Here is a 24467-nt window from a genome sequence, read left to right as displayed (position 1 = left end):
CACAGCAATATTTATTCTCTTCCTCTCTGAGTTCTCTTGTTCCAGCTTTCGTCCTCTCTCTCCCATTCAGTCAGTTTCTCATACTCATCCTGATAATTACAGGAGAAACGAAATTATCACCCAGCAAAGGGCGTAGCAATATGTGCGCAAAGTTGATCTTGGAAAACCAATAAGACATAAAATAAAAATAAAAATAAAAAATAAATCCCAAACAGGTTTTTTATTTAACATAAGGCCAAAGAAGCTATCAGGCGTTGCTGAATACTGTCCACTAACTGTACAAAATATTGACTGCATGCCTCGCAAACACCAAAATATCCGCTGGAATGCCATAGAAATAAATAACTTCTGCTATAAACACATGAAAACATATCAAACTGTTATCTCTTTAAACATATTGTAAATAAAAAAATTACCAGTACTTCTACACAATAAATATTAAGAAACCATTGACATAGTTGAAATGCACTCATATAAATTAACAACTTTAATTACATTAGCCAAACAGACGTCGGTTAAAGAACTGCATGTAGTATGCCAAAAAAAAAAATTATAAAATAAAAATAAAAATAAAAAAATAAAAACAAACAAACAAACAACATCAACCACAGAACATAAAAAGTTTTAAAACAAAACAGGCTTCAGATTATCTTGGCTTTCATAATTATATTTTTCTTTTAAAGAAAAATATCAACCCATTGTCAATGCACTGTTTTTTCAAAGCATTTAAATAGAGGGTAAAACCCATTGGAAATTAATACAGAAGAAATGATTCACTTTATGCATAAAAAATAAATAATGTAGCTGAGACATGTGGTTTGCTTCTGCTCTTGAAGATGTGAACAGCTTCTAAGCATTCATTTTCTCTGACCCATACAACAGCTTCTCAGTGATAAAGGGTTTAATTTAAACACACACAGTGTCCACCCCCAAACCTTCTGCCCACATCTACAAGTTCCAATTTATTGTGTAGGGTTTCAGGGTGACTAAGTTCTTCTCTACGTTGAAAAGGGAAGTTGCCAAAAGGCCCCCAGGAAATCATTTTTTTTCAAGTGAACATAATAATTTGAATCGAAGCTTAATACAACTGAGGCATTTGTGTTCTCTGTTTTTTAGAGTTACTTCTTGAGGTCCAATCCCACGGGGGTGAAAAGCAAAATTCACTTGCTCTTCCTTAGAGGAGAATGCAGGCATTCTCCTTGAAAACAAAGTGTGGAATCAATCTTAAATATCTATGAAATTGATTGGTCTTCAGGGACAAGAAAATCCCAACTCAGTGTGCTGGAATTTGCCATGCTTTTTTTGAAAAAAATAAAAAGAAAGAAGGAAGGAAGGAAGGAAGTTGAAAGAAAGAAAGAAAGAAAGAAAGAAAGAAAAGAAAGAGAAAAAGAAAGAAAGTTCAAACTACCAAATATTTATCATTCTTAAAAAATACTTGCGGACAAATACTTCTCAGAGCATTTAAGATTGGTATGAGTAGATTTTTAAGAGCCTAGAGAGTAGCCCTAGAGAAAGAGTAGAGAGATGCTAAGATCAGATGGAGCCACCCTGTTTTAAGGAAAACCTACTGTGAGGAACCCAATATGGTAGAATTTAAAAGCTTTTTCTTTCGGCCTCGTGCTGCTACATGAGAAGTGTGGTTGTTTACAAGCCTGCATATCTTCCAAGATTATTAAAGATAGCAGCAATTTATAATTCTATTTCAAGGCCATATAACATTAATGAAATAATGTCAAAGTTTGGATTTGACAACCCAATCATTTAATTTCAATTAACACATCTCATTCAGATATTGTCATATGGAATTTCATTTTGCTCTGCTTCCAATTACAATAGCCACTAATCAAACTCCATCTTACCCCCACTGTGTCGAGCACTCTTTTATAGGGCTTAAACAAGATGGCGCACACACAAGTTGAATGGGAGCCACAAACAGGTATCAGCTGTCTTTGGAGCACCCTGCTTTTCCCACTGCCCTGGCCATCTCTGCTAGTGCACTGTGAACTAGGACTTGGTTCCCCACACTATTTTCAAAGGTTCCATTATTATTGCCACTACGAAATAAGCAGCAGTCCAAAAGGCCCTCTACATTTTTCATGCAAATCTGTAAAGTTGAACATCGCCATCCCGCTCTTCTCGAAACTTCCCTCACCATGCCCACCTTCCCCACCTGAATGATTTCCTGGTCAATGGTTAAGAGTGAGGAAGCAAGTACCAACGTTGCACGCTCTCCCTCTTACATGTAGAGTCCACTCCCATGGAGTACATGTTATAGTTCTGCATAAGAAAGGGTGGACCTCAAGATGTGGTAAGTATATCTACCCGGTAACAACATTAATAGAATTTGCCTACGTACAGCCTAGTGTCATAGTACACCAATTTGGTACAAATATCTCAAGAAGAGCTAAACCACCTTCAGTAATGTTTGGTTTCTCACTATTTTATTTTCCTACAATTAATTTTAAAAAAAATCTATGAACTGACATAGGGCTGAAAGCTTCAGTATTTTACAAAATACTAATGAATGCAATTTTTCCAAATTATTAGCATTTTTTTCAATTTTTGCAAACTTCAAACAAGTCGGTAAAAATAAGGCTCTGTATTTTTAAAAGCATATAAATGAATAACTTATTAGCTATTCTAGGCAAGCTAAATACTGTGGAATAAATTAGTAGAAATTTAGCTTTAAGCATGTACTTTGATATTTATAAAACAAAGTGTTTTTTTTTTTTCTTTTTTGCATCTGAGTCAATACATACAAACCTATATATCAAGAGTTTGGGCTGTAAATTAAAATATTGGGATTTTTACCACTGATAACACCCTGTAGTTCTCTTTCTTATTACCAATCTCTTAAGACCTTCCCCCCAAGTTATTTATTCTTTAATTAGTGACAACAACATTATTTAGCCCAGCAAGTCATATTACTCACAATTAGGCCTTAATCACCCCCCCCAAAAAAAGTACCCCACTCTTATTCTGGCCTAAAGATGAATTTTTTTCTCTCTGAAAAAGCTTTCTGATTTAAGATTGATTCCAAGAGATAATAAATATAAATCGCACACACAAAAAATCAGCCTAGAACCTTGAAGAACATGGGTTTCCCGTTTTCCCTGCAGGGAATACTTGGTGGGATGGAGGTGGGGGCCAAGAAAGAGGAGGGAGCTGGGTCCCTGCACAATGAAAGAGGGTCTTGCTCAATAGTCCCTGGAGTTTCCAGGCTTCTTCCCATCCACATTTTTTGAAATGCGCCCACCTAGTTCCGAGGAAAAGCAAAAACTATAGCCTATCCTTCTTAAAAATACTGTGTTTTGCACACAAACATTCATTGCTTTAAGAACATTACAAAATGACAGCCTGACGTGCTTCAAATGTGCGTGGGCCTGGTGCAATCCATGTATCTATACACACAGGTGTGCGTATGCAAACCACGTGCATATCCACACACAAGCATGTAGTGTTCCATGATAGCCGACAGTGTACAACTACTGTACATCCAGTATGGAATGTTCCGTTTCATGGATGTCAAAGGAGTCAAAAACCAAACTTCTCAGGTCTTTTCAGCCTGAACACAATCCACCCTACTCCGCCTTGAATCCCAACCCCTGACTCACTGATGGTGAATGATACCAACCACAGACAGACTGTTTAAAGGCTCACACAAATGTCTTTGGTGTATGTGTCTATTTTTTAAGGTACAAAATAATAATAATAATTATAATTATAATAATAAAAATAGCTATTTTGTGTGCTGTAGCAGTTCTTTTATAGCTCACATTAAGTGCAGCTCTTAACCCCCCCCACCCCCACCCAAAGAAAATACTTGTTAAATAAGGATTAGACAGGTCAAACACCATCGTAGTGCAAATAGTAAACGATAAAAAAAAAACAACATTTACAAAATATAGAAATGTTTGGATCCAACAGATGGACAAACATATTCCTTTCAAGTATCTCTCCTTGAAGAAAATAAAAATTAATCAGGTTACTTCCAATACAAAAAAGTCTCTCATTTTGTTCTCTCTCAGGTAAACAGTTTCAAACCTATTAGGTTGCATAGTACTAAGATCATAAGCACCTTAACGAAATGTAACTTGGTATTCTTTGTTCCTTGATTTCGCTCTCTTCCCATTCTTGTTCTCAAATTTTTGTTTGTTTGCTTGCTTTTTTTTTTTTTTTTTAATGTTGGTTTTTGTTTTGTTTTGCTCTGGTGCAAAACTGGTGCAGAAAAAGCAGTGTGACCACCTGCACACTCTTGTTCCCTTACCAGTACGTGTATGCACATGTCATGTGGAAATGCCTGTGTGTGTGGATGTATGTGTGTGTGTGTGTCTGTGTGCGTGTGTGCACGGGCTGATATACACAGAGAGAGGGTCACACAGACATACCTTACAACCTGGGTAACTGGGTGGGAAAGCGCCTGTAACTGGCTCTTTCAAACTCATGGCTTTCTAGATGCTATTTGGGTATGTGCCAGCCCACGTTATTGCAGACTAGACAAGTCGACTTAGAGGCTCACACTGAAAGGGGACTGAAAAGGAGGGGACAATATTCCCGTGTAAGCAACTGATGTCATCACCTTGATATCAGAAGAAATGAAGGGGGCGCTGTTCTCCCTCTCCCTCCCAATTCCCACCTTGTTCACTGCTTCATCTCTGAGCCCTGGCTAAGGAATTTTTCCACATCTTCCTTCATCTGTTTCAGGTTTTCTTTTTAGTTTATTTTTTTTTTAATTTCTTTTTTTTTTTTTTTTTCTGCTTGTTTAACTCAGAAACCTTAAACATTTCTTCATGTTGCCACTGTCTTCTCTGGACAACTCTGGCTCCCGTCCCCCCTGGGCCGGGCACTCTATGAGCACCCACACTCCTCCACTATCATGTTCTGAATGTCCTTTTTGATGATGTTTTGCCCATCATCATAGTACAGCATGGACATGGGTCTCAGCTTGGTGGGCACACAGCACGACTTGAGGTTGGCGAAGGGGCTGTGCCCCCTCATGCGGTAGTGGTTGATGACGGTCGAGTGAAAGGAGAGCGAGGAGCCCGACGTGCCTGCTATGTGGCTCGGACACTCGCCCTCGCAGTAGTTGGCGTGATAGCCGGAGGGAGCGATGATCCAGTCATTCCAGCCAATGTCCTTGAAACTAACAAAGAACTGTTTCTTACAGCAGATGTTGACCTTGCCGTCGCACTCCAAGCCCCGCCTCCGCCGTCGATGAGGGTGATCTTCCGACTGGCGGGCCTGCAGCATGAGGAAAGGTCTGTGGGACTGCTCCTTGTCCTCGTCTCCCCCTGCCCCTCCGTCTCCTCCGTCCTTCTTCTTCGCGTCCCCCTCCTCGCCCTTCTTCTTCTTCTTGCCCAGGAGCACCAGGCTGGCGCCCGTCTCGTGGCACTGCTCACAGGCAATCCGAACGTCCAGGGAGCTCCGGCCTTGGTCCAGCAACCGCTGGATGCTGCTGGAGACGGGGAAGATGTGCCAGGTGCTTTTCCGCGCATCCACCACCTTTTCCGATATCAACACTTCGTTCCTCTCCTCGGTGGAGCCCATCTCCTCGGCCTCCTCCCCTGCGTCCACGCTGCCCTGGGGCTGCTTCTGCAAGAGCCGGATGGTGACTTTGGTCCTGGTCCTGTTGGCCTTGGGGACTTTGAGGAAGAGCCAGACCTCGGCCCGCTCCACCACCGACAGGTCACTGCCTTCTTTGGAAATCTCAAAGTGCAGCGTTTTCCTGGCTGTGCCTGCAGACGAAACACAGCACAAGAGAGCAGGGACACTCGTTAGTCAAGCCAGGGGGTCAGCACTCACTCATTTCAGGCAAGCAGGGTGCCTCTGCCACAGGCCATCTCCAGCAGGGGTCAGCGAGTGAAGGCCCCCAGGCCGGCAGAACAGTGTTGACATTTTTAAATGGTTGAAGAAAAAGAGTATTTTGTGACATGTGAAAATTATGTGAAATTTACACTTCAGTGCCCATAAATGAAGTTTTATGGGGACCACAGCTATGCTCCTTTCTTTATAGGTTGTCTATGGTTGCTTTTGCATTAGATCATGGAGTTGAAGAGCCGCAACACAGACTGGACCACAAAGCTTAAAACATTTGCTCTCCAGCCCTTTCCAGAGAAAGTCTGTCAACTCCTGGCTCTAAAAAGAAGAGAGCCTAGATCTCAGTCAGTGTCCGGGAGCCTGGGGAGGGGGGTGGTGTGCATCTGTTCACTGTTTAATCTCAGTTGCATCTTCTATAAAATGGGAATGGTGTAATGACATTGGACCCACTATACCACAGGCTTGGCCTAACACGGATGAAAACCCACTGTGAGCTCTAGCAAGCTATTCCCACAGAAATACACAGACACCCCCAAGGAAGTAAGTGGGGCCAGTGCCCACCGAGCTAGCCTCCTCCTCCCTGGCCACGACCTGCCCCACCCCTCCATCATTCCTTTCCTGGGTCGTTGCAGCAGCCCTTTCTTGAATTTGGCTCTCTGGCATGGAGCCAAGACCCCTCTCCAATCATTGCTCCATGAAGCAGGCATAAAACAGAAACTACTCAGGATTCTGGGCTCTTCCTCGACCGCTTTGCCTTCAACTCCAGCTCTCTCCCAGTGCCCCGTCCTCTGGGGTGCAGCCCCACAGTATTTGTTCTAGGTCAGGTGCGTCCCAAACACTCTCTCACCTCCAGGCAGTGACCCCTGCCTAGAATACTCCTGCTCTCAACACATCACCCTCAGTGGCTGCCCTTGATAAGGGTTCAGTTCCTGACCCCCGCTGACGCCCCCCCCGCCAGTCTGATTTAGGATGCCCCTGGTCTGAGATCCTAGCTATCTCAATCGCCGTCATGGCCCAGCAGGAACAAGGCAATCGCGTCTTTACCATGCAGTCGTGTTAGATGAAGAGATCCACCTCCCACTGCTACGTCCCCCGTTTTTGCCTCCTTCCCCTCTGAATGCAGCTTAATGAGCCCCAATTACAGCAACTGCTACTAACAGAAAGGAAATCCCCACACTGGCGAGGCAGCTGGATGCAGAGACCATTCAGCTCTTGCCTCACTTAAAGGGTTCCCTTCTCTTTCCATTAAGTACCTCTATGTGGATACGTGCAGCTCCTGTAAGGAGCAGGTGTCCAGACTAGAATTCTCTGACTGAGGAAACGTCTTCCCTCAGTTGCACTTTCCCCACTCGGTGGTCTATGAAACACGCCCTCTCTGCCTGACCGCCCCCGGCGGGTACCTGCTTACAACCCTCCGCTGTACGTGCATCCCCTACACGAATCTGAGAACAATGTTAGAGAAGGTCATCTTAGAACTCGCAACTCCCTAGGAGGGTCTCCCTGCCTGGGTTTCTGTAGCTAGCGGAAATCCAGCCATACTTATCACTCTCAGCCCTGAGATGTTTACGGTACTATAAATTTTCGGCACCGTTTCAAGTTCTCTGCAGCATAAGGCAGGCTTTTCTGTGCGTTGCGCGCTGTAGATTCTGTTCTTAATTTAACACGCTGCACACTGTGATTCTGACAGTGGTGAATTCACAGAGGCCAGGGCCAGGAAAGGCTACATATGTATACAAAAGATTCTCTGGCATCTTGGTATTAAGTTGCTAGCACGCTGGCCTCGATGGTGGTGGTGGTGGTCCCGGTGTTGGGGGGGCAGGGGGGGGCTCCTTTTCCTCCAGCCCTGGGTCTCCAGCAGGAGTTAAAATGAATGATAAAGCTACATTTACGATTAGATCACCCGAGTGGAGAGCAGTTAGCAGAAGGGGAGACTGTCTTTTTTTAGGGAGCATGATTTCTTTTCAAAACGTGAATGCAGTATTCCCCTTTGCTAAACACTGGTGGGTTTTTTGTTGCTGTTTTTTTTTTTTTTTTTTAGGAAAGTGAAAGAGAAGATTCCAGGAAGGAGAGCTCAATGATTTAAATTTAAAAAGACACTCAGCAGAAGATTTGAAGTGGTAGGGTCCTTCCGGAAGTTACCCAAACCTCAGACAGCCCCCCCCCCAGGAGTGTGCAGGCTCCATCAGGCGGGCAGGTACCTCCCACCCTGCCCCGCAGAGGAGAGCAACAAGCTACCTGCTGTTCTCCCTTCTGCCTCTACACAGGCCAGCTTCTGAAACCTTAAACTGTGCAGGGTGCCGATGTAAAGACAGAGAGATAGTAGCTGCTAAATTAGAGAAGCCAGAGGGCACAAGGTTGTGTTTCGTTTTTCTAGGAATGAGTGTGAAACTGGAGAATCTGACTCATCCTCAGGATGGGAAAGCTCTCTGGGTTTCAGGTAACTCGTTCCCACAGGCTCCCCTCTGCTTCTACCCAGGCTTTGACAGGAGGGGCCGGGGTGAAGGTAGATGGTCCTCGGTCCTTGGGTAAAGAGAGGGTCCCGATGGCAGTGCAGACCAGCCCCCGTCAGACTTCCCATGAAGAGAGTCCAGAGACGTCTACAGATGCCGGGGGTGGGGGCGGGGGCCAGGGTGGGCTAACTGGCCGACTTGATAGGAGGAGCAAGAGCACATGCAAATTGCTTTTGTAGGGCCAGGGGGGGCTGAGGTCCCCTGCTTCTAGCACCAGCCTCCAGGACAGCCCCTCATTCCACAAGAGCAGGTTTCTAAGGCATGATATAGCCCCACCCCTTCTTCACAGGCAGCTGTACTTGGAAGCAAATGATTTAGTGTTCCTGAGAGAGGATCGTACAAAGAGAGTACTCATTAGAGGGGGCTCAATCTGTCAGGTGCTGTTATATTAGGATCAGAGAGGCATCATAAAATGACTTTCAACCTGGTCCTGGCTGATAATTAACTGTATGGCATCGCCTGCGTATTGTGGGGAGGCACGGAGCAGATTTAGGCATCGGTTTAATTATCTGAGCTTGAAAGACGCTGTTCCCTGTGTTCGCATCCATTGCCTGCGTGCTGTATCTCTCCCCCATATTTCTGACATTTGGATTTTCCCCCTACTAATTGACATGCCTGTCGCCTCCTTCTCCTGGTGTCCATTTCTGGAACTGCTATTTGTATATTGCATGATATTTTATCAGGGAAAAAAAATAAAACAGATCCAATTTCATGAAAATGCTGTTGCCATAATGCTCAGGAGAACAGGGGGAAGAGAGAGATGCAAGTCTTCCTAATGTCTACCCTATATGCAGGTACATTTTACAAGTTCTATTGTATTTGGCTTATTAAGCAGTGCAATATTCTTTTTTCTTTTACATTTAGCTTTCATTGCAGAAGGGGGGGGTAGAGAATGAGACAGCTAGAAGCTGAGACGATTACTATTTATCAGGGCTGTAGGTTTCAGAAAGATATTACAACCCTCAAATTTCTTAGGTATGAAAAATAGAGCTAGTCACTTGATTCTATTCCCTTTATCTGTATTTTACCTAAGCGAGATTGCTATACTGCGGTGATGCTTTGAGGATGCTCCAGGCTTCAAATCTCTATGCATAACAATTTGAAAAATGGAAGGAGGTTGCCTGAGGCTGAGGTGTTTAGGATCAATTACTAATCAGTTTCAGGTCCGACTTAACTATCTCCTGCATGGAATCCTGAAATGGAAGCCTTCCCACAATGCTTTGTGAGCAGGCACAGTGTTAGTTTATACAGGTGCGCACTGGGTTCCTGCATTATTACCTATCTACCTGGATATAGCTGTTGGCTTTGCTAACCTTTCATTACCTACTCTGATAATATTCTTTTCATCCTCTGTGCTATTTTTTCCTTCCCAAGGCTCGTGAGCAAGGCTTGTATCACAGCCTGCTCTGCCTGAGTAATTCACTAAGAAAAGTCCCACGCAAACCCATGTGGGTGATAATATTTCATCACTTAAACCTCTGTGAGCCCGGTGGACGCAGACCAAGGGGAGGGAGAAAGGTACATAAAAATGAGTAGGAGGAATCAAAATGGCACCTTACAGGAAAGACCTTTGAAAGGTTGCTGGGCAGGGGGGCTTGGACAGAGGGAAGCCAGGAAGCTAGCAGGAAGAATACCCAAAAGCCCCTTTTTCCTTTGCTCTCAGAATTTTTCCAATGTTTTTAATAACTCAATCACGAAAGCAGGCCTGCCAAGGGTTAAGCAACCAAGCCCCTTGTTGTTCCCATCCCCCACACCACCGGGACTCAAAATGCTGCTCTTCCTCAAGCCCTGCACCTCAGATCTGTGGGCGTATGAACATTTCCAATGAAATAAGCAACATACATACACACACACACACACACGCACACACACGCAATGTTTCGTTTGTGTTCCGTTTTGTTTTCCTCAACAGGGTTCTGCCTTAAGTGCGCTGCCCTTGTACATATGGGTAATCATTGCGTCTCTGATGTGAATGTGGAAAATCTTGTTGTTGATAGAGGATTTTAACTCGCCATGGGGGAAAAGCCTTGTTGTAAAATGCGGCTGTTACTTTAACTTTCCATTCTGCACCCAGATTTCACTGTGCCTAAATACGGTGCGGTCACTGGTAGGAGCATAGGACCAGGTACACGTGTGTGTTCTCTGAAGCACTGACTTTGCATTTGGACTGTTTCCAGGGCTTTCTGCAGAAGGCAGCAAGTGAGGTCTTAGAGGTTATGCCTCCCTTAACCTACAGCCCGGGGTTTTGCCTGTAGCAGAACTACAGTCATAAATTATCTGGATTAATTTTGTTAGCCTTCATCCTTTTTCTTAGGATCTGCTATTGAGTTGTAAGTGCTCGGCCACATTCGGGTGTCTTTCATTTCAATGGTGATGAAATCGACAGAGAGAGAGAGAAGAGAGAGAAAGGAGTTAGGTTCCGAAAAGAAGTAGAAAAAATTCTCAAGATTCAACCCATAGAAATTTCAGAGACTTCTTCCAAAGTTCCTGAGAACTTTTGCACTTTTGATTTTGGATCTAGGAACCGGTGGAGTATGAGGAATTCTGATCTACAGCTCACGCTCGAGTATATTTTAGCAGAAGAGGGGCCAAGACAAATACGTGTTTTCACTGAAAGTGCCTGGGAAGGTATGACTCCCTGTTCTCCAAATGTGAGAGCTGACTCTGCCCTCTGAGGGCTCCCCCACCCCAACTCCGACCCACCTACATCACAGGCCCTAACCACTAGGCATCTTGCTTCTTGTCTCTTCTCCCCCATTTGGCTCCACGCTCAGCTCGGAGACAAACGTGTCCTCTGAAGCTGTACCCAATTTCTCACAAGGCATTCAGCAAACAGCCCTTTCCTCCCTGTTGGAAGTCACTTGTCATTTGTCGCTGGTGAAAAGTGTTGATAAGACAGGCAAACCAGGCAACAAAATGAGGGGAGATGGAAGGCGTTTTGGTAAAAGCCAGGCAGCCAGCCGTCTTAGGGATCTTAGCAGATCAGTGCTGCTGATGATTCATGGTCACATTTCTCCACGCTCTGCTTTGTTTGCTTCTGAAATTTATCATTCCTCTGTCTTCCATAGAGCTCCGGAATGTTCACATGTATCACTAGAATCCCCATTTCTTTTCCTCTGTCTCATTTACTGTGTCACAGGTAGTCATGTTTCTCCCATCCTATAAAACCCTAACTTTTTCTGGAGGATGAGAGGAAGCAGGGGGCCACCGATAAACACCAAGATTTGGGCGCTACAGAATGGGGCTTCCAGGAGCTGAAAATGCCTTTCCCTAGATTAACTGCTAAGGAGCAAAAGTCTTTGGAATGCGCCCTCTTGTGGCCGACCATTTCGCATTATTCAGAGAAGAAAGTGTGTAACCCCTGAAAGCACCCTTCAGTGAGGGGTCATTCGCAGGAAAGTTCCTTGGGCTGGCATGGAATCAGTGGGGGTCACCTCCACCTTGACATGGCTTTCTTGGGCTGGGGGGAGAAATAGTCATCCAAGCAAGCCTTCTTAGACCCCTGTTTGGAAAGTGTGTATTTCTAATTCAACTCTTCTGTAACTGGAATCCTCCAAGAGGGGGAGATTTATGTGTTACTTTCAACAACACCTGGGCTTAGTGAGCATTTCCCATTTCCTGGTGCTTCATTTGTCTTTCTGAACCCTCAGGGTTCTTCAACAAGTTCTATCAATGGCTAAGTTGATTACCATAATCAGCATATCAATCTGGCAGCATATGAAGACTCCCTGATACGCTGTGATTGTACACTGACCAGATATTGTCACGGATCACAAGAAGGTAAAATAAAATATGGCCCTCAAAAAGGCCACTGATTTCAGCTTCAATAACAATTACCCAGAGAGCTGACTTGACCCTACCCATCCCTTCTTTTCCTGTAAGGTCTTAAGGTAAACACAGAGCATTCTGTGCCAGTTGTCCCAAGAATGCAGTAATCTTGGTGAGCAATCTTGGGTGACATGCGTTAAAAAAAATAACTTTTATTTGTTGGAATAAATTTCAGAGGGCCCGAGTGCCATTCCTCACCACTTAGTTAATGACAACTCATATCAGCTTTACAAAGATGGGGCATCTTTCACCTGAGTCCAAGATGGGACAAATTCAGTTCCAAGGGTTCTAGGCACCTGAGCTTTTTGCAGTCCCTCAACTGCCGGACCACATCATGGCTTTGTTTAACCATCAACAAGGGTGAAGGCAAAAATTAAACATGAATCCCCCCAGCTGGGGAATCTGAAGTTTGAAAGATGCATCTATGGGTGTGCGTGTGTGGCACGGGCCTTGGTGACACTGACTCACTGGATTCCATGCTGTACAAAATAGTTTATGAAGGAAAGAAAAATGAACACCTTCTGCTGTTCTCCAAACTCTTACATTTGACATAGTTGGAATATTATGAAGGTTGAATTATTCCAAAAGCAACAAGACATTTTTGTATATTCAGATGATAAAGCTCTTTCCTGGTTGGCAAAATCAGCAACCAAATACTCATCTGGTTCTCCAGTTGGAGAGGAGATTGTCCAGATAGCAATCGTTAATTCCGCGAAATCATAGTAAATCAACTTGAAGTTGATGTGTGAAACTTCTCAGACGAGAAAAATAAGTAAGTGTGTCATAAACCTTTTCTGTGACCCCAGCAGCTCACCCAAAGTCAAGTTGTAAACTCAACCAGGAGGACTTTTCCATTACAAACCTTAAACTGGAGTCAATGTGTGAGTCAAATGAACCACCTTTTAAAAAAGTAACTCAATTTCTTTTAAACTAAACACCGAGCAGAAGAGGAAAAGAGAAGAAAAGAAAAGATTTCATATAAATGAGAAAAAGACAGCCACTGAGATGAAGGCCATAAGTAAGAAAGAATGTAAAAGGTCAAATTCTTTCACTGCAAAACCTCTCAATGCCAAGAGCATGATTTTCTAGACCAGTCAGCTAGGTCAGGAAGAGAGGCTGTTGGTGGCATCAGGTGTGCAGGAAAAGTGGTCACAGACATAGGTACACTTAGTCATCTGATGCGCGTAAGGCCAATTGAGTAGGACCTACAATTAAAGCCATCATGGGTGGTTATTGGTCTATAAAAACATATACAGGGTCCCTTTGTATCAGCACAGGGAGCAGACAGACCTCTAGACCACTGGAATCCACCCCCCTCCACTGGACTCAATGTCAGTGAGCACTTTCTTTCCCACCTAGCCATCAGGAAAGGTGAGTGGCAAGGTGAAAACACCAACCTGACTTTGTTTCCTCAATAAGCTTCAAAAGATAAAGTCATAATGATCATGTCCTTTGGGGATGGCATCAAGAAAGAGCTTAGAGAAAGAACGACCTTCTTTGAAAAGAAGCTTCTGGTGAGAGAGAGACACTATCCTGCCGGGGAAGCTTGTAGGACATCAGGACTTCTCTCACCAGGGAAGCCGGGAAGCCAGCAGGCTATCTGCTCCCCCAAAAAGGATGCCCAGGTCTGGCATGGTTTTCTTGAAAACAGAACATCTGAGTCAACAGGTTTTCAGGATTGGAAATTCTGAGCGTTGCCTTAATTGTTTATACTGCTGCGGCAAACTTTTAAACAGAAATGCTGGGAGTCCCTGCACGTACTTTACTGGCCATATGCTCTACCAAACAAAACAATGGCATTCCTTTCAAATGGATTTGGCAAGGGATACAATTCTTTAGGCTGGCATTACCGTGAAAGTAACACGGTATTAACACATCTGTGTGCCTGGGCGTGCACGGGCTTGCAGCATGCGAAGGGTCTGTGTCCCATAACTGTACAAATAACCTGGCTCCAGGTCGATGGCCACACTTCTGACAGGTATTTTTCTATTCAGCAACAGGTTAGTGTGGTCCTGGGCCAATGATTAGAATCTATTCAAGTTCTTCCTCTTAAGGATTGAGTGAGAGTTCAGTGCAGTATCTCCGAGCACTTTGTCAAGGTTGCATTCCTTGGCAGAGAGCTTTAGTAACTTTGCAGAGAACAAAACTCTTTTTTTCTTTTCTTTCTTTCTTTCTTTCTTTCTTTCTTTCTTTCTTTCTTTCTTTCTTTCTTTGTTCAGAGAGCAAAAGTCAGTGTTCCCAAAGTGACTGCTGGTTCAATGTCAACTGTCCCCCAGAGTCCCTCTTTGCTGCCTAGAATGTGATGCCTGTGCTCTTATAAGACAGAGTTTCTTAAGGTAAAAAGGACTGTCACTAACAAGTATGCCCTGCTTCTCTGGTGTGGCCCCTGACTGGACTTTTAAAGGGAAGGTTTGTTTTAAGACAATGACTTCATCTGTGCCGTTCCACCCCCGACCCCACACTCCGCGGCGCCCCCCCCCATAAAAAACTTTGGATGGGGTCCGGAAGCCTCGCGGGCTCCCCCAGCACCCCACAAAACGGCCCGGGCTTTCCTCGGGGCTGCTCAGATCTGCCGGCAGAGGCAGGGCGAGGGAGCCTCTCGCAGACCGGCTTCCAGCTCCAGAGTGGCCCCTGGAGCTCCCTCCGGGGTGACCGGCTGAGTCCCGCCAGCGGGAGCGAGCCATCTCCAGCCGGGGCTCAGCCTAGAATTCCATTGCCGTGAAGTGCTCTCCCCCCCTCCCCGCCTCCCCTCCGGCCGCCGCCGCTCCCGGCGCCCAATACCGGCTGACCTGCCCCCGGCGCTCTGCGGCCGGAGGCACAAGTTCCTCCCCGGACTGTCAGGAGCCACGCCGCCCCCACCCCCAAATGCCCGCACCAACCTGATTCTGCGAACGTGATGATCTCCGAGGTCTGCTCCATGAGTTCATTCATTTCTGCCCTCCTGCCGATGTCATCCTCTATCTCTACGTACCCGTTCTCCCCCACTTTGCCCACATGAAGCTTTCGGATGGCGTTCAGAAGCGCCGCCTTGGGCACCGGCTGGATGACTTCGGGTCTCTTCTTCAAGTGCAGCATGTTTAAAATGTGCTTCTTGACGGCCTCCACCATCTCCGGCTCAGAGTTGGGTACATCCTTTGGGAGGGCGGCCAGCGCGCAGGACGGGCAGTCGGGGGCTGCGCCGTGCCCCTCGGATCCCGGGGTGGGGGAACTCCTCACTATAATCCAGCAACTCGCCAACAAAAATCCTCGCAGCCAAAGCAAGGGCATCCTGGCTGCAAAAGTTGTTGTGATTGCCTTTTTTTTTTTTTTTTTAAAGGCCCTGCTTTTCCTCCCCCCTCACGCACAGGGTTTTTTTTTTTTTTTTTCCTTTCTTTCTTTCTTTTTTTTTTTTTTTCCTTCTCCTCTTCAGCAAATTCTCTGGAACAAGAACAAAAAGTTTGCTGTGAAGTTTTGTTGCAGGTCCCCTCTCTGAATGCAGTCAGTGCTGTAGGTTTGTGGCTGTCAGGGAGGAGAGTTCTGACTGTCTCCGAGTGAGAGAGAAGGAGGGAGGGAGAGAGGGAGGGAGGGAGGGAGGGAGGGAGAGACAGGGTGGGGGGGGAGACAGACAGAGACAGAGAGAGGATGGGAGGGAGAGAGACAGGGAGAAAGGGAGAGAGAGGAGAGAAGGGGGAGAGGGAGAGAGAGGGAGGGAGGGAGAGAGGGAGGGAGAGACAGGGAGAGAGAGACAGGGAGAGGGAGAGAGAGGGAGAGGGAGGGAGAGGGAGAGAGAGAGAGAGAGGGAGAGAGAGAGAGAGAGGAGAGAGAGAACGATTGGTCCTAAGTGAGTGCGTGAATGGGCGAGGGAGGGAGTTTGTCTGTGAGTAGAGGCTGTGGTTAGGGAGGGGAGGGACAGCCCGTGTTCTGACAGGCTGCTTTCCTTCTGCTCACTGTTCCCTCACACACACCTCTCTTCAGATATCACCATTCTCCGGAGTTCTACTTTCCCTTCGGAAAGAAATCCTCCTAATTTTGTTCTACTTCCCCCCCCTTTTTTTTTTTTTGCTTTCTCTGCCCAGTCCCCTTGCTTCACCTTCTTCCTCTTTTGGAGGGGAAAGAAAACCCCACTGGAAGGCACTGTCCCAATCTCCTGGGATGACTAGGTTGAAACGGTTCTGCCCCCAGGGCCCTGCACCCCACGTGGCCGCAGCTCTAGGTGACCCCCCAGGCCGGCCTCGCGAGGCGGGGCCAGCGCTCCGGGGGTGGGCGGACAGGTAGTGGGGGGTCGGGGAGAGGGGCTGGGGAGCTGCTGGGGCAGATCGGCCAGTCCCGACCAGAGGGAGTCCTGGAGCTCGCCGGCTCCCCATTCATTCATATTTAAATGTTCAGGGTCGCGGGCTCTGGCAGGGAATCTGAGCGGAGTGGAGTAGGACTTCTGTCTGGGGTCATCTCAGACACTCTCCTTTTCCCAACTGCAAACGCACAGGCAATATTCTACCTGCTCCTGTCACCTGAAACTCTCTGTCCTCTTCCTAGCCACCGCCCCCTTCTGCCCTGCAGACGTGTGTGTGTGCGCGCACACACACACACACGCTCACACATTTCAGACCTCCTGCCCCAACTTCACAGATAAAACGCAAAGTTCATTTGGCCTTTCCCACATTATTTCCTACAGACAGTGTGCACCTAGGACTTGGATAACCGGTCCCAGGGAAAAAGAATCTCTCAAATGTATTGGTCAATTATTTCCTCTGCCCTGTGAGAGTTTTTCAGTCTGCCCCCTACCCTGTCCTGGACCAACGTGCTCTTGGACTGGCCCCCCTGACGGCTCCTTTTTCCCTCAAAGGAACAGCACAGATGAAATCATCATGGATTTCAATGTTCACAGAAAAAGAAAAATGTGAATTTTTAAACAATGCCTCTGAGTTTTTTTTATTCTCCCCCCCACCCTTTTTTTTTTTCATTTTTCTGTCTTATTGCTTTTATCATGCAGAAGTATCTTTAAGAGGTCCATCTGTTAAAGCTTTCCTTCTCTCTCGGTTTCTTTCCCACACATAAGCCCTCAGTTTCTGTAGATACAGTCAGCTTATATCTGACACCTAGTGTGTTCAGAGTATTACAGTTAAGCAATGCGCTCTGGGTAGAAAAAGTTAATAAATATCATTACTACAAGCCTAGAACGTGAGGGCAAGAGGGGGAGGGCAGATAAATTGTGCCATGAAGGTAAAATTACAGTTTGCATAGATAACAATGCTTTTCTGAACCGGACACACTGTCCCCCTTTTCCAAAACAATTACTTGCAAGACTTTCTCTTTTCCAAGCCATCTATCACAGTTTGAGATTTCTCCTCCAGGAACATCAATGACTCTGCGCTTCGTCTTAAGACTTGGTCGACATTCCCCAAAGAGTCTAATTTTTTTTTTTAGCAGGGGACAGTGAAAGAGAATGGGGAGGGGGCATCTGCATTATAACCGGTTAATAAAACATCTCTGACATAAAAAACTTAACATAATCTACCGTTTTGGGCTTCACATATACAGTACCCAAAGCATTTTGTAGTCCAATTAAATTTTACAAGAGAGTCTGAAATAAAACTCAAAGTCTAATGACTCCAAACAATTCGGAGTGTCCTAATAGCAGCATGTAGATACAGGCAGCTTATCAATATTTGGATCCCCCCTGTCTGTGAGTGTGTGTGTGTTCCCTGAGTTTACTGCTGGTGAATGTAACTCTTAAAAACAGCTTTCTCGGTGGCATATGTACTTGTATGTAAGTGCTGAGTGGGCTGTAGACACACACCATCTATCCGCATGCTCCACTATTAAAAGCTGTATTAACCTGCCTGCAACCCTATCAAAAGGTACAAATCAACAATATGCAGGGAAATGCAATCGGTAAATTCCTCCCAACCTTTCTGACTCTGAATGTGTCAAGACCTCCTAAGTAAGAATTAAAAAGCATTACCTTTCCGGTCCTCTCTCTTTCACCAGCAGACTCTGGTATCATGAGGTAAGAGCTGTCTGATGAGTTCCTCTTCATGGTATTGGCACTCTGAAGTTTTATACTGTACTACTTTGCACACTCACACATTGGTACCACTCAAACAGAGGAGGGCTGGGGCTTTGTTTGGGATTGGTTAGAATCAGCATGACATCAGCAGATGACTGGTTTTTCCAGTGTGAGACAGATTTCATAATTCATTATCTAATGGAAAGCCTTTCTTGGCTGCTGGGACACTACTTGGAGATCACTGAGCCAGTTAAACCTCTGACCGACTAGACTACCTTTTAGAAAAACACTGGCATTGAACAGCTATGGCTCACTGAGTGTCCAGCTTCCAACTTTTACTGCCCGAGCACACACTTCTCATTATACTCAGGTTCAGTTTTATGTCTTTACATAAAACATCTGTTATTTCATGAAGTTGCCTCTATTTACAAAGTATTTTATTGTTTCTTACAGGGAAGAAAATTTGCAGTGCTCTTTATAGGGATTCTGATTTTACTTTTTCAAATAAGACCCTTCACTGAGGAAGAAGTAGGAAAAATATCTATACCTATAGGGTGATAACTTACACTATTATTTTACATCTTGAAATTGAATGTCTGCTTCAGAAATCATGTATCACCAAGGACTTTGAAACTAGTCACCCTCTGCTAGTGAACTTTATAAATACCCTTCCCAAGTCTGTAGAATCACCATCCAATGAGCAGAGAAAGCAAGCAAGCTCACACATCATTCTTCTTTATCAGAACCTTAAGTCCTATGATTTCTAAATTGTTACAAATAGAACACGAGACTAATGAAAAGAAACGAACATTCTTTGGAATAGGGGTTACGTTGGTTAGAGCTTTTGCTGGGGGAGAGAATGCTAGGAAGGCTGAGAAAGAACACAGTTGGAAGGAATCTTCAGAGGAGCATAGTGGGGAAGGGTTGTTTGAAGGAATAGCTGAAGCATAAGCCGGGTACTCATGACAAGTTGAATAAAATGTGCAAAATTGGGAGCTAATGAAAGCCATATGACCAGATATGTTGTTTTGTATGCAGGATTTAACATGCATAAAATAAACTTTTCACTGTGCCCACAAGCAAAATATAGAGGCTCTGGCCTCCTGATGTGTCGTTTAAGGAGGTTCCTTTAGGACACCAGAAGTTTGCTGCGTGGGAGGGTCTGCCTTGGCTAAACACAGAGAAGAGTGTGGATGGTGAGCTGTACATTGGGGTGGGGGGGGGGTATTCTAAGAACTGCATACGCAGAAATAAAGTCAGAAATTAAATCATTAGGTTGTAGAGGAACAGAGGGAGTCTGGGAAGGAAAGATAGAAACGGGATCAGTGCTGGTTAAGTCCCAAACTGCTTGCCCATCAGTTTGGAATCCGAGGGAGGGACTCAACCCCTATGTAAGAAAGGAACCCCACCAGCCTTTCTGATGAGCATTGCTGGACAGCCCTGGCCTGCAGGGCCTGGGAACCCACCCCCCTCCCAGGCATGAAACCCGGTGTCCTGGAAATACCATCGTGTTTATGACCTCGGGCGCACAGAACAAACCCAGATCAGACCCTGGTTCCACGGCTTCCTAACCATATAACCTCCAACCTCAGCATCCCGGTCTATAAAGTGGGATCCCCAGTACTGAACTGCAGGGTCAAGGGCGTGCTCAGAAAATAATCGGTGATATTCTTTTTGAGATGCCTCCTGGCTCTTTGTCCACATTTGTGTCCCAGAAATGTGTACAGCTCCGTCTACAGGAGCGACCCCATACGTGTGTGTGACTCAGATCAAGTTGGCCACAGGATACCACTGAAGTGCCCACCTACCAGGTCAGCCCACCAGCGGTGATGTCATTCTCTACCTGCATCCCCAGCCTCAGAGCTGAGTGAGCCACCCTGGAAATGCCTCCACACTCAGTGGAAATGAAGGTGGGGGTGTTAGAGGAAGCAGGCAGGTTAAAATAACTTCTGTCGAATATCGTGGACTGGGAATGATCTCTTCCCTTCCGAACTCGAGGGCCCAGGGGGAAGCGGGTCAGCCCAACTCCTGACAGGCATCTACTTTTCCTGCCTCGGTTTGGTTTCTCTTTCACTTCCTGCCCCCTCCCCCAGCAGCGTCCCCACGCCCGGCCCTGCGGTCCCGCTGCTCCTGCTACTGTACCTTGAGCAACACCTGCTGGCAGCTCCCGGGGATCACGCCGGAACGCGGCCGCTGCTCGAGCCCGGCTCGCGGTGCGGGAGTCTGGGCCAAGCCGCTCCGAGCGGCCGCCTCTATTTTTACCCCGAGCACCAGCAAGGGCAACTTCTTTTAAGAGCAGCTCTTGATTTTTCCCCCCTTTTGGCAGCTAAAGAATTCAGAGAGGGGGAGAAAAAAAAATCACTATTCAGTGAGTGCAGCTGGGAATCTCTGAACCAGCCCTCGGTGCCAGGGTCGAAAGCACGGCCAGGGTCAGGGGACCGGGACGGGGACCCGCGGGCCGGCTCCAGCGCGGACAGAGGCGCGCCGGGAGCGCTCACGCCCCACGAGCTGTCCCCTTCCCGAGTGTGGAGCTGGGTCCAGCCCGCTTCTGCGCTAGCACAGTGGCCGGCTGCCACCGCGTTTTTCACCTAGTGCGGGCGGCCTGATTTACTGGCGACTTCACAAAGCTCCCGACTACTCGAGTGCTGGAGCGTTTGCAGGGCTCTGTTCTCGCCTCGAGGAGCAGCCCCTGGAGAACCCGGTGGAGCAGCTTGCTGCGAGAAGGAGCCGGGAGGGAAACTGTGGTACCTTATTTTACTGTAATTGCAAAAGGCACGATGTGCCAGCGATTTATATTTAGACGTTGTATGTTTCTACTTTTATGTAAATGGAGCAATTAGGGCCTGTCTTGCTGCTGCTAACTCCAGGGCTTGCGCCTTGTTGGGGAGCTGGTGTTTTCAATCACAATTAGGGAGCTGGTCAAAAAACAAAGTTCATTTAAGGATAAGAGCTCAGTGGTGGGAAGGGAGGAGAGACCAGCGTCCCCGTGCCTCCCTGCGGCCTGTGGTGACACACACCTTAGGGCTCGGGCGAACTTCTAGCGGTGTTTACCCGTGGCAGCAGCTGGCCCCGTACAAAGTTGGCATAGATCAAGAAGCAAGAATGTTCATTTTTCTTCCCCGGCAAACCGTATGTCCTTCGGCTTTCATCCATGCTATTAATTGGTCTCTTTGCTCACTACTCCTGGAACAAGGAGACAGGCCTAGAAAAGGGGGCCGTTTTTCATGGCTCTCTCATTTTCACTGCTGCTCACACATTGCTGTTATTCAGTGAAAAATACACGCCGGGGGACGCGAACGCCCCAAGCAGGTGACCGGCAAGTTGTTGTCTGATTCAGCTGAAATGGCACGAGGCTGGGGGGTTCGGAGCACGGACTCCGCCGCTGACGACTCGGGGTGTTTCAGCTCCTTCCTATGAAAAATCTGTTTCCAAAAAAGCATGATTTCTGGTTCATCCCGTCTGGGAAACGGAACATAAAACGTGACTATGGAGAGAAATCAAAAGGACTCGAGGTGTTCTCAGCAGCTGCCGTGTTATTCTGGGCTCGAGGCAGGAAAGCCTAGCCTCGGTGGGGAGCGGTGACTCCCTCGAGAGGCAGCTCAGAATCCAGAAAACGTGGGCAGGATCCAGAGTGATATTTGCTGCAGTGAGCTCAGGAGCTCATCAAATGGCTGAGATGGGACACAGGATTGGCAAGCCCTGCCTGTTTCCTGGACAGCCGGAGCCTGCCCATCGCCGGGGCCTTGGGTTAGATACAGAGATTGGTGACAAAGAAGAATCGGCATTTCACATTCACAGTGGAGCTGGGAAACTGTTTGCTTTGAAGTTAAATCAAGCAACCAACACAGCCAAACAGAAAGGGAGAAGGAAACGTTAAAATTCCTCCAAAACTCATTGGAAAACAACAGGGTCAGAAATGGTTAATCCAAACCCCAATTCCTAAACCTCATGTTTCTCGGAGAACCACCGGAATATCCCACAAAGCCTTGTGTTTGTGGATGACTGCTCTGTGAGCAGAGTATCTGGAAATGCCTTGTCTAAACCAGGGGAACCCACATGCTACAACTAAAATGATTAGGGAAAGAAGAAGAAGAAGAAGAAAATACCAGTAAACTGTTATCCTTCAGTCTACAGCAGTGGTTCTCAACTGGGATGATTTTCCTCCCCAGGAGACATTTGGCAATGTTTGAACACAGTTTTGCCTGACGTAACTGGGAAGGAAAGTTCTACTGGCATCTCGTGGGTAGAGACCAGGGATGTGGCTCAACATCCCGCAAGGCATAGATCAGCCCCCAATAACAGAGAAGTTATCTGGCCCCAAACGGTAATTGTTCTGCAATTGAGAAACCCCAATCTAGAGTTATAATGTTCCAGTTTCACTTAATTCCCTTCCTACGCATGCTCCAAGGGGCCTTGACAACTATGCAAAATCTTAATAACTGAAGTGATTCTGCCTCCTCAAGTGTCTTGTGCTTCCTGATTAATGGAGGTCCACACCCCACAGAGATACTGACACAGAAAGAGTCCCTCTGGGGCGACATTGTTGTCATTCCCACTCACTGTCCAGTGGGGCCTCTAGACATTTCCTGCTGGCTTTGTGTTCGAACCAAAAGCAGAACCTTGGTGACCAGCAACGAAATGAGATGGGCTGGCCCACGCCCAAGCTGTTAGGAGGCAAGAGACTCCTGGGGAAGAGTAAAGCGAATGAAGAAGGAGTTGTTCATTTTAGCGATTCCGTATCAGATAAATCCACGCGATAGAGAATTCCCTGAAGTAAAATTCACAACAGTGAGATTACCATGCCTTTCTCCCCAAGCAAACAAATACGATGGAGCTTGGTTTTATTTGTTTAATACCTTAGGGGAATGACACACAGTCAATATCCAAAGAGATAAAACAGAATGCTTTCCTAAATCCTAACGCATGTTCCAAGCAAGCTTATGTTCTCCAAACTTCCCTTTTAAGAGGAAGTGGTATTGACTATTTAAGGAAGGCCATGCCCCTTCAGGTGGCGCTTTCCTTAAGGCCCCGGGGGGAACTGTGTGCAGGATCCCACGTCTTGGAAAATCATCATCATCATCATCAACAAATGTTGCCGAGACCCATGAGAGGGAACTTGCCCAGATCGAACTCGCTTAGAAGTGAAACGCTGTTCTCCACTCGATGAGGCCAACTTGCCTGGCTCATGACTGAGTCCCCAAGCGACTGGGCTCATCCAGAAAGGAGAGCGTCAGTCAGAGATTGTTTTAAGATGAAGAGACACCCTTGAGCGGAATATCTTAGACACCCTGATGCCATTTCATCAACTCCAACATGTGAATCACACTCTCCTCAGGTACATGGTTATTTTGGAACCAGAGGCCCCAGTCCACTTCCAAATGACTCAGAAATGCCTGGATTTCTTCCCAAGAAGTAACCATTTAGTATTTAGGAAAAACTCAATATATAGAGAGAAATAATCAGTTACAACCTCTACCAAAAAACATATATTTAAAAAAGAACCCACTCTCATTAATACAAACTGAATAAAAACGCACACAAAGTCCTTCCTGACCAACATATATCTCCAAATTGTTTAGCATAACTCAGGTCTAATCCAAACAGGAAACCTCTACTACAATGGGGGATCTTCCCATCGCCCCAGAAGAGTATCAAAAATACTCACAAGAGACCATGTAATGGATTGTTGAAGGCATTTCCCTCACCTGGATCCCCTCGGGGAGTAACTTCCATGGTGCCGCCTAGAGGACATATACGTTTAGCATAGAAATTCCATTGGACCCGTAGGAGCAGAAATCTTGATTCTAATCCACCTTCACCTGTCCACAAAGATACCCCCAGGACCTGGTCCCAAATTGCAGCTTCGGAGGGGAAGACGCAGAAAAGCCTGGGGACAGTGTTTTGTGTGTATTTTTTTTTTTTTTTTATCAGTGAATTGCCGCGTCCCTCGTGTGCTGATAGAAAGAGTCCAAAGGTTCTCTGCCTCTGTGGGAGCACCTCCGTGGCACGTCCAGACCCGCACGACGGGAGTGCCGTTGTTCGGGTCACTGTGTACTTTCGCGCACACTGACAGCGCGCTCTGGCACTGCTTCAGCTCGGTTAGTAAATATTTCCAGGTGCCTCGCTCTCGTTTGAAGAAGGTCAAGTTTGCAAAGGTGAACTAGCAAGCAGGACCTCTGTAAGCCCTTATCAGCTTGGAAAAGCAAACTGTAAGCACAATGTTCTGAGAGTTGAGAACCTCTGGCTTCCACAACTCCTCTTCAACTTCCAAAAATTAACTGATGACCACCGTCCCTTTTCTTATTACTCATGGAGTTCCTTTGTAA

General features: G+C 46.3%; 1 protein-coding gene across 2 annotated transcripts; it reads right to left on the bottom strand.

Moving 5' to 3' along the window:
* Window positions 1–202: 202 nt before the first annotated feature.
* On the bottom strand, window positions 203–24036 carry INHBA (inhibin subunit beta A). Of its 2 annotated transcripts, XM_057304370.1 has the most exons (4): window positions 23847–24036; window positions 20284–20467; window positions 15035–15572; window positions 203–5735 (listed from the first exon to the last, which is right to left on the bottom strand). In XM_057304370.1, exons 3-4 carry the CDS (start codon window positions 15420–15422, stop codon window positions 4849–4851), a joined length of 1275 nt encoding a protein of 424 aa, XP_057160353.1. In that variant the 5' UTR covers window positions 15423–15572; window positions 20284–20467; window positions 23847–24036; the 3' UTR covers window positions 203–4848. The 2 variants fall into 2 exon arrangements, with proteins under 2 accessions (XP_057160353.1, XP_026358588.1); XM_026502803.4 differs by lacking the exons at window positions 20284–20467; window positions 23847–24036 and having other exon boundaries at window positions 15035–16151.
* Window positions 24037–24467: the final 431 nt, after the last annotated feature.

This window comes from Ursus arctos, unplaced genomic scaffold, assembly GCF_023065955.2.
Source record: "Ursus arctos isolate Adak ecotype North America unplaced genomic scaffold, UrsArc2.0 scaffold_3, whole genome shotgun sequence".
Lineage (NCBI taxonomy): Eukaryota > Metazoa > Chordata > Mammalia > Carnivora > Ursidae > Ursus > Ursus arctos.
This window is presented reverse-complemented; position numbering and strand designations above follow the sequence as displayed.

Coding starts and splice junctions, on each gene's coding strand:
- INHBA (XM_057304370.1), bottom strand. CDS start 15,422: ATGCCCTTGCTTTGGCTGCGAGGATTTTTGTTGGCGAGTTGCTGGATT. Junction 5,736..15,034: donor CATCACGTTCGCAGAATCAG/GTTGGTGCGGGC, acceptor TTTCGTCTGCAG/GCACAGCCAGGAAAACGCTG.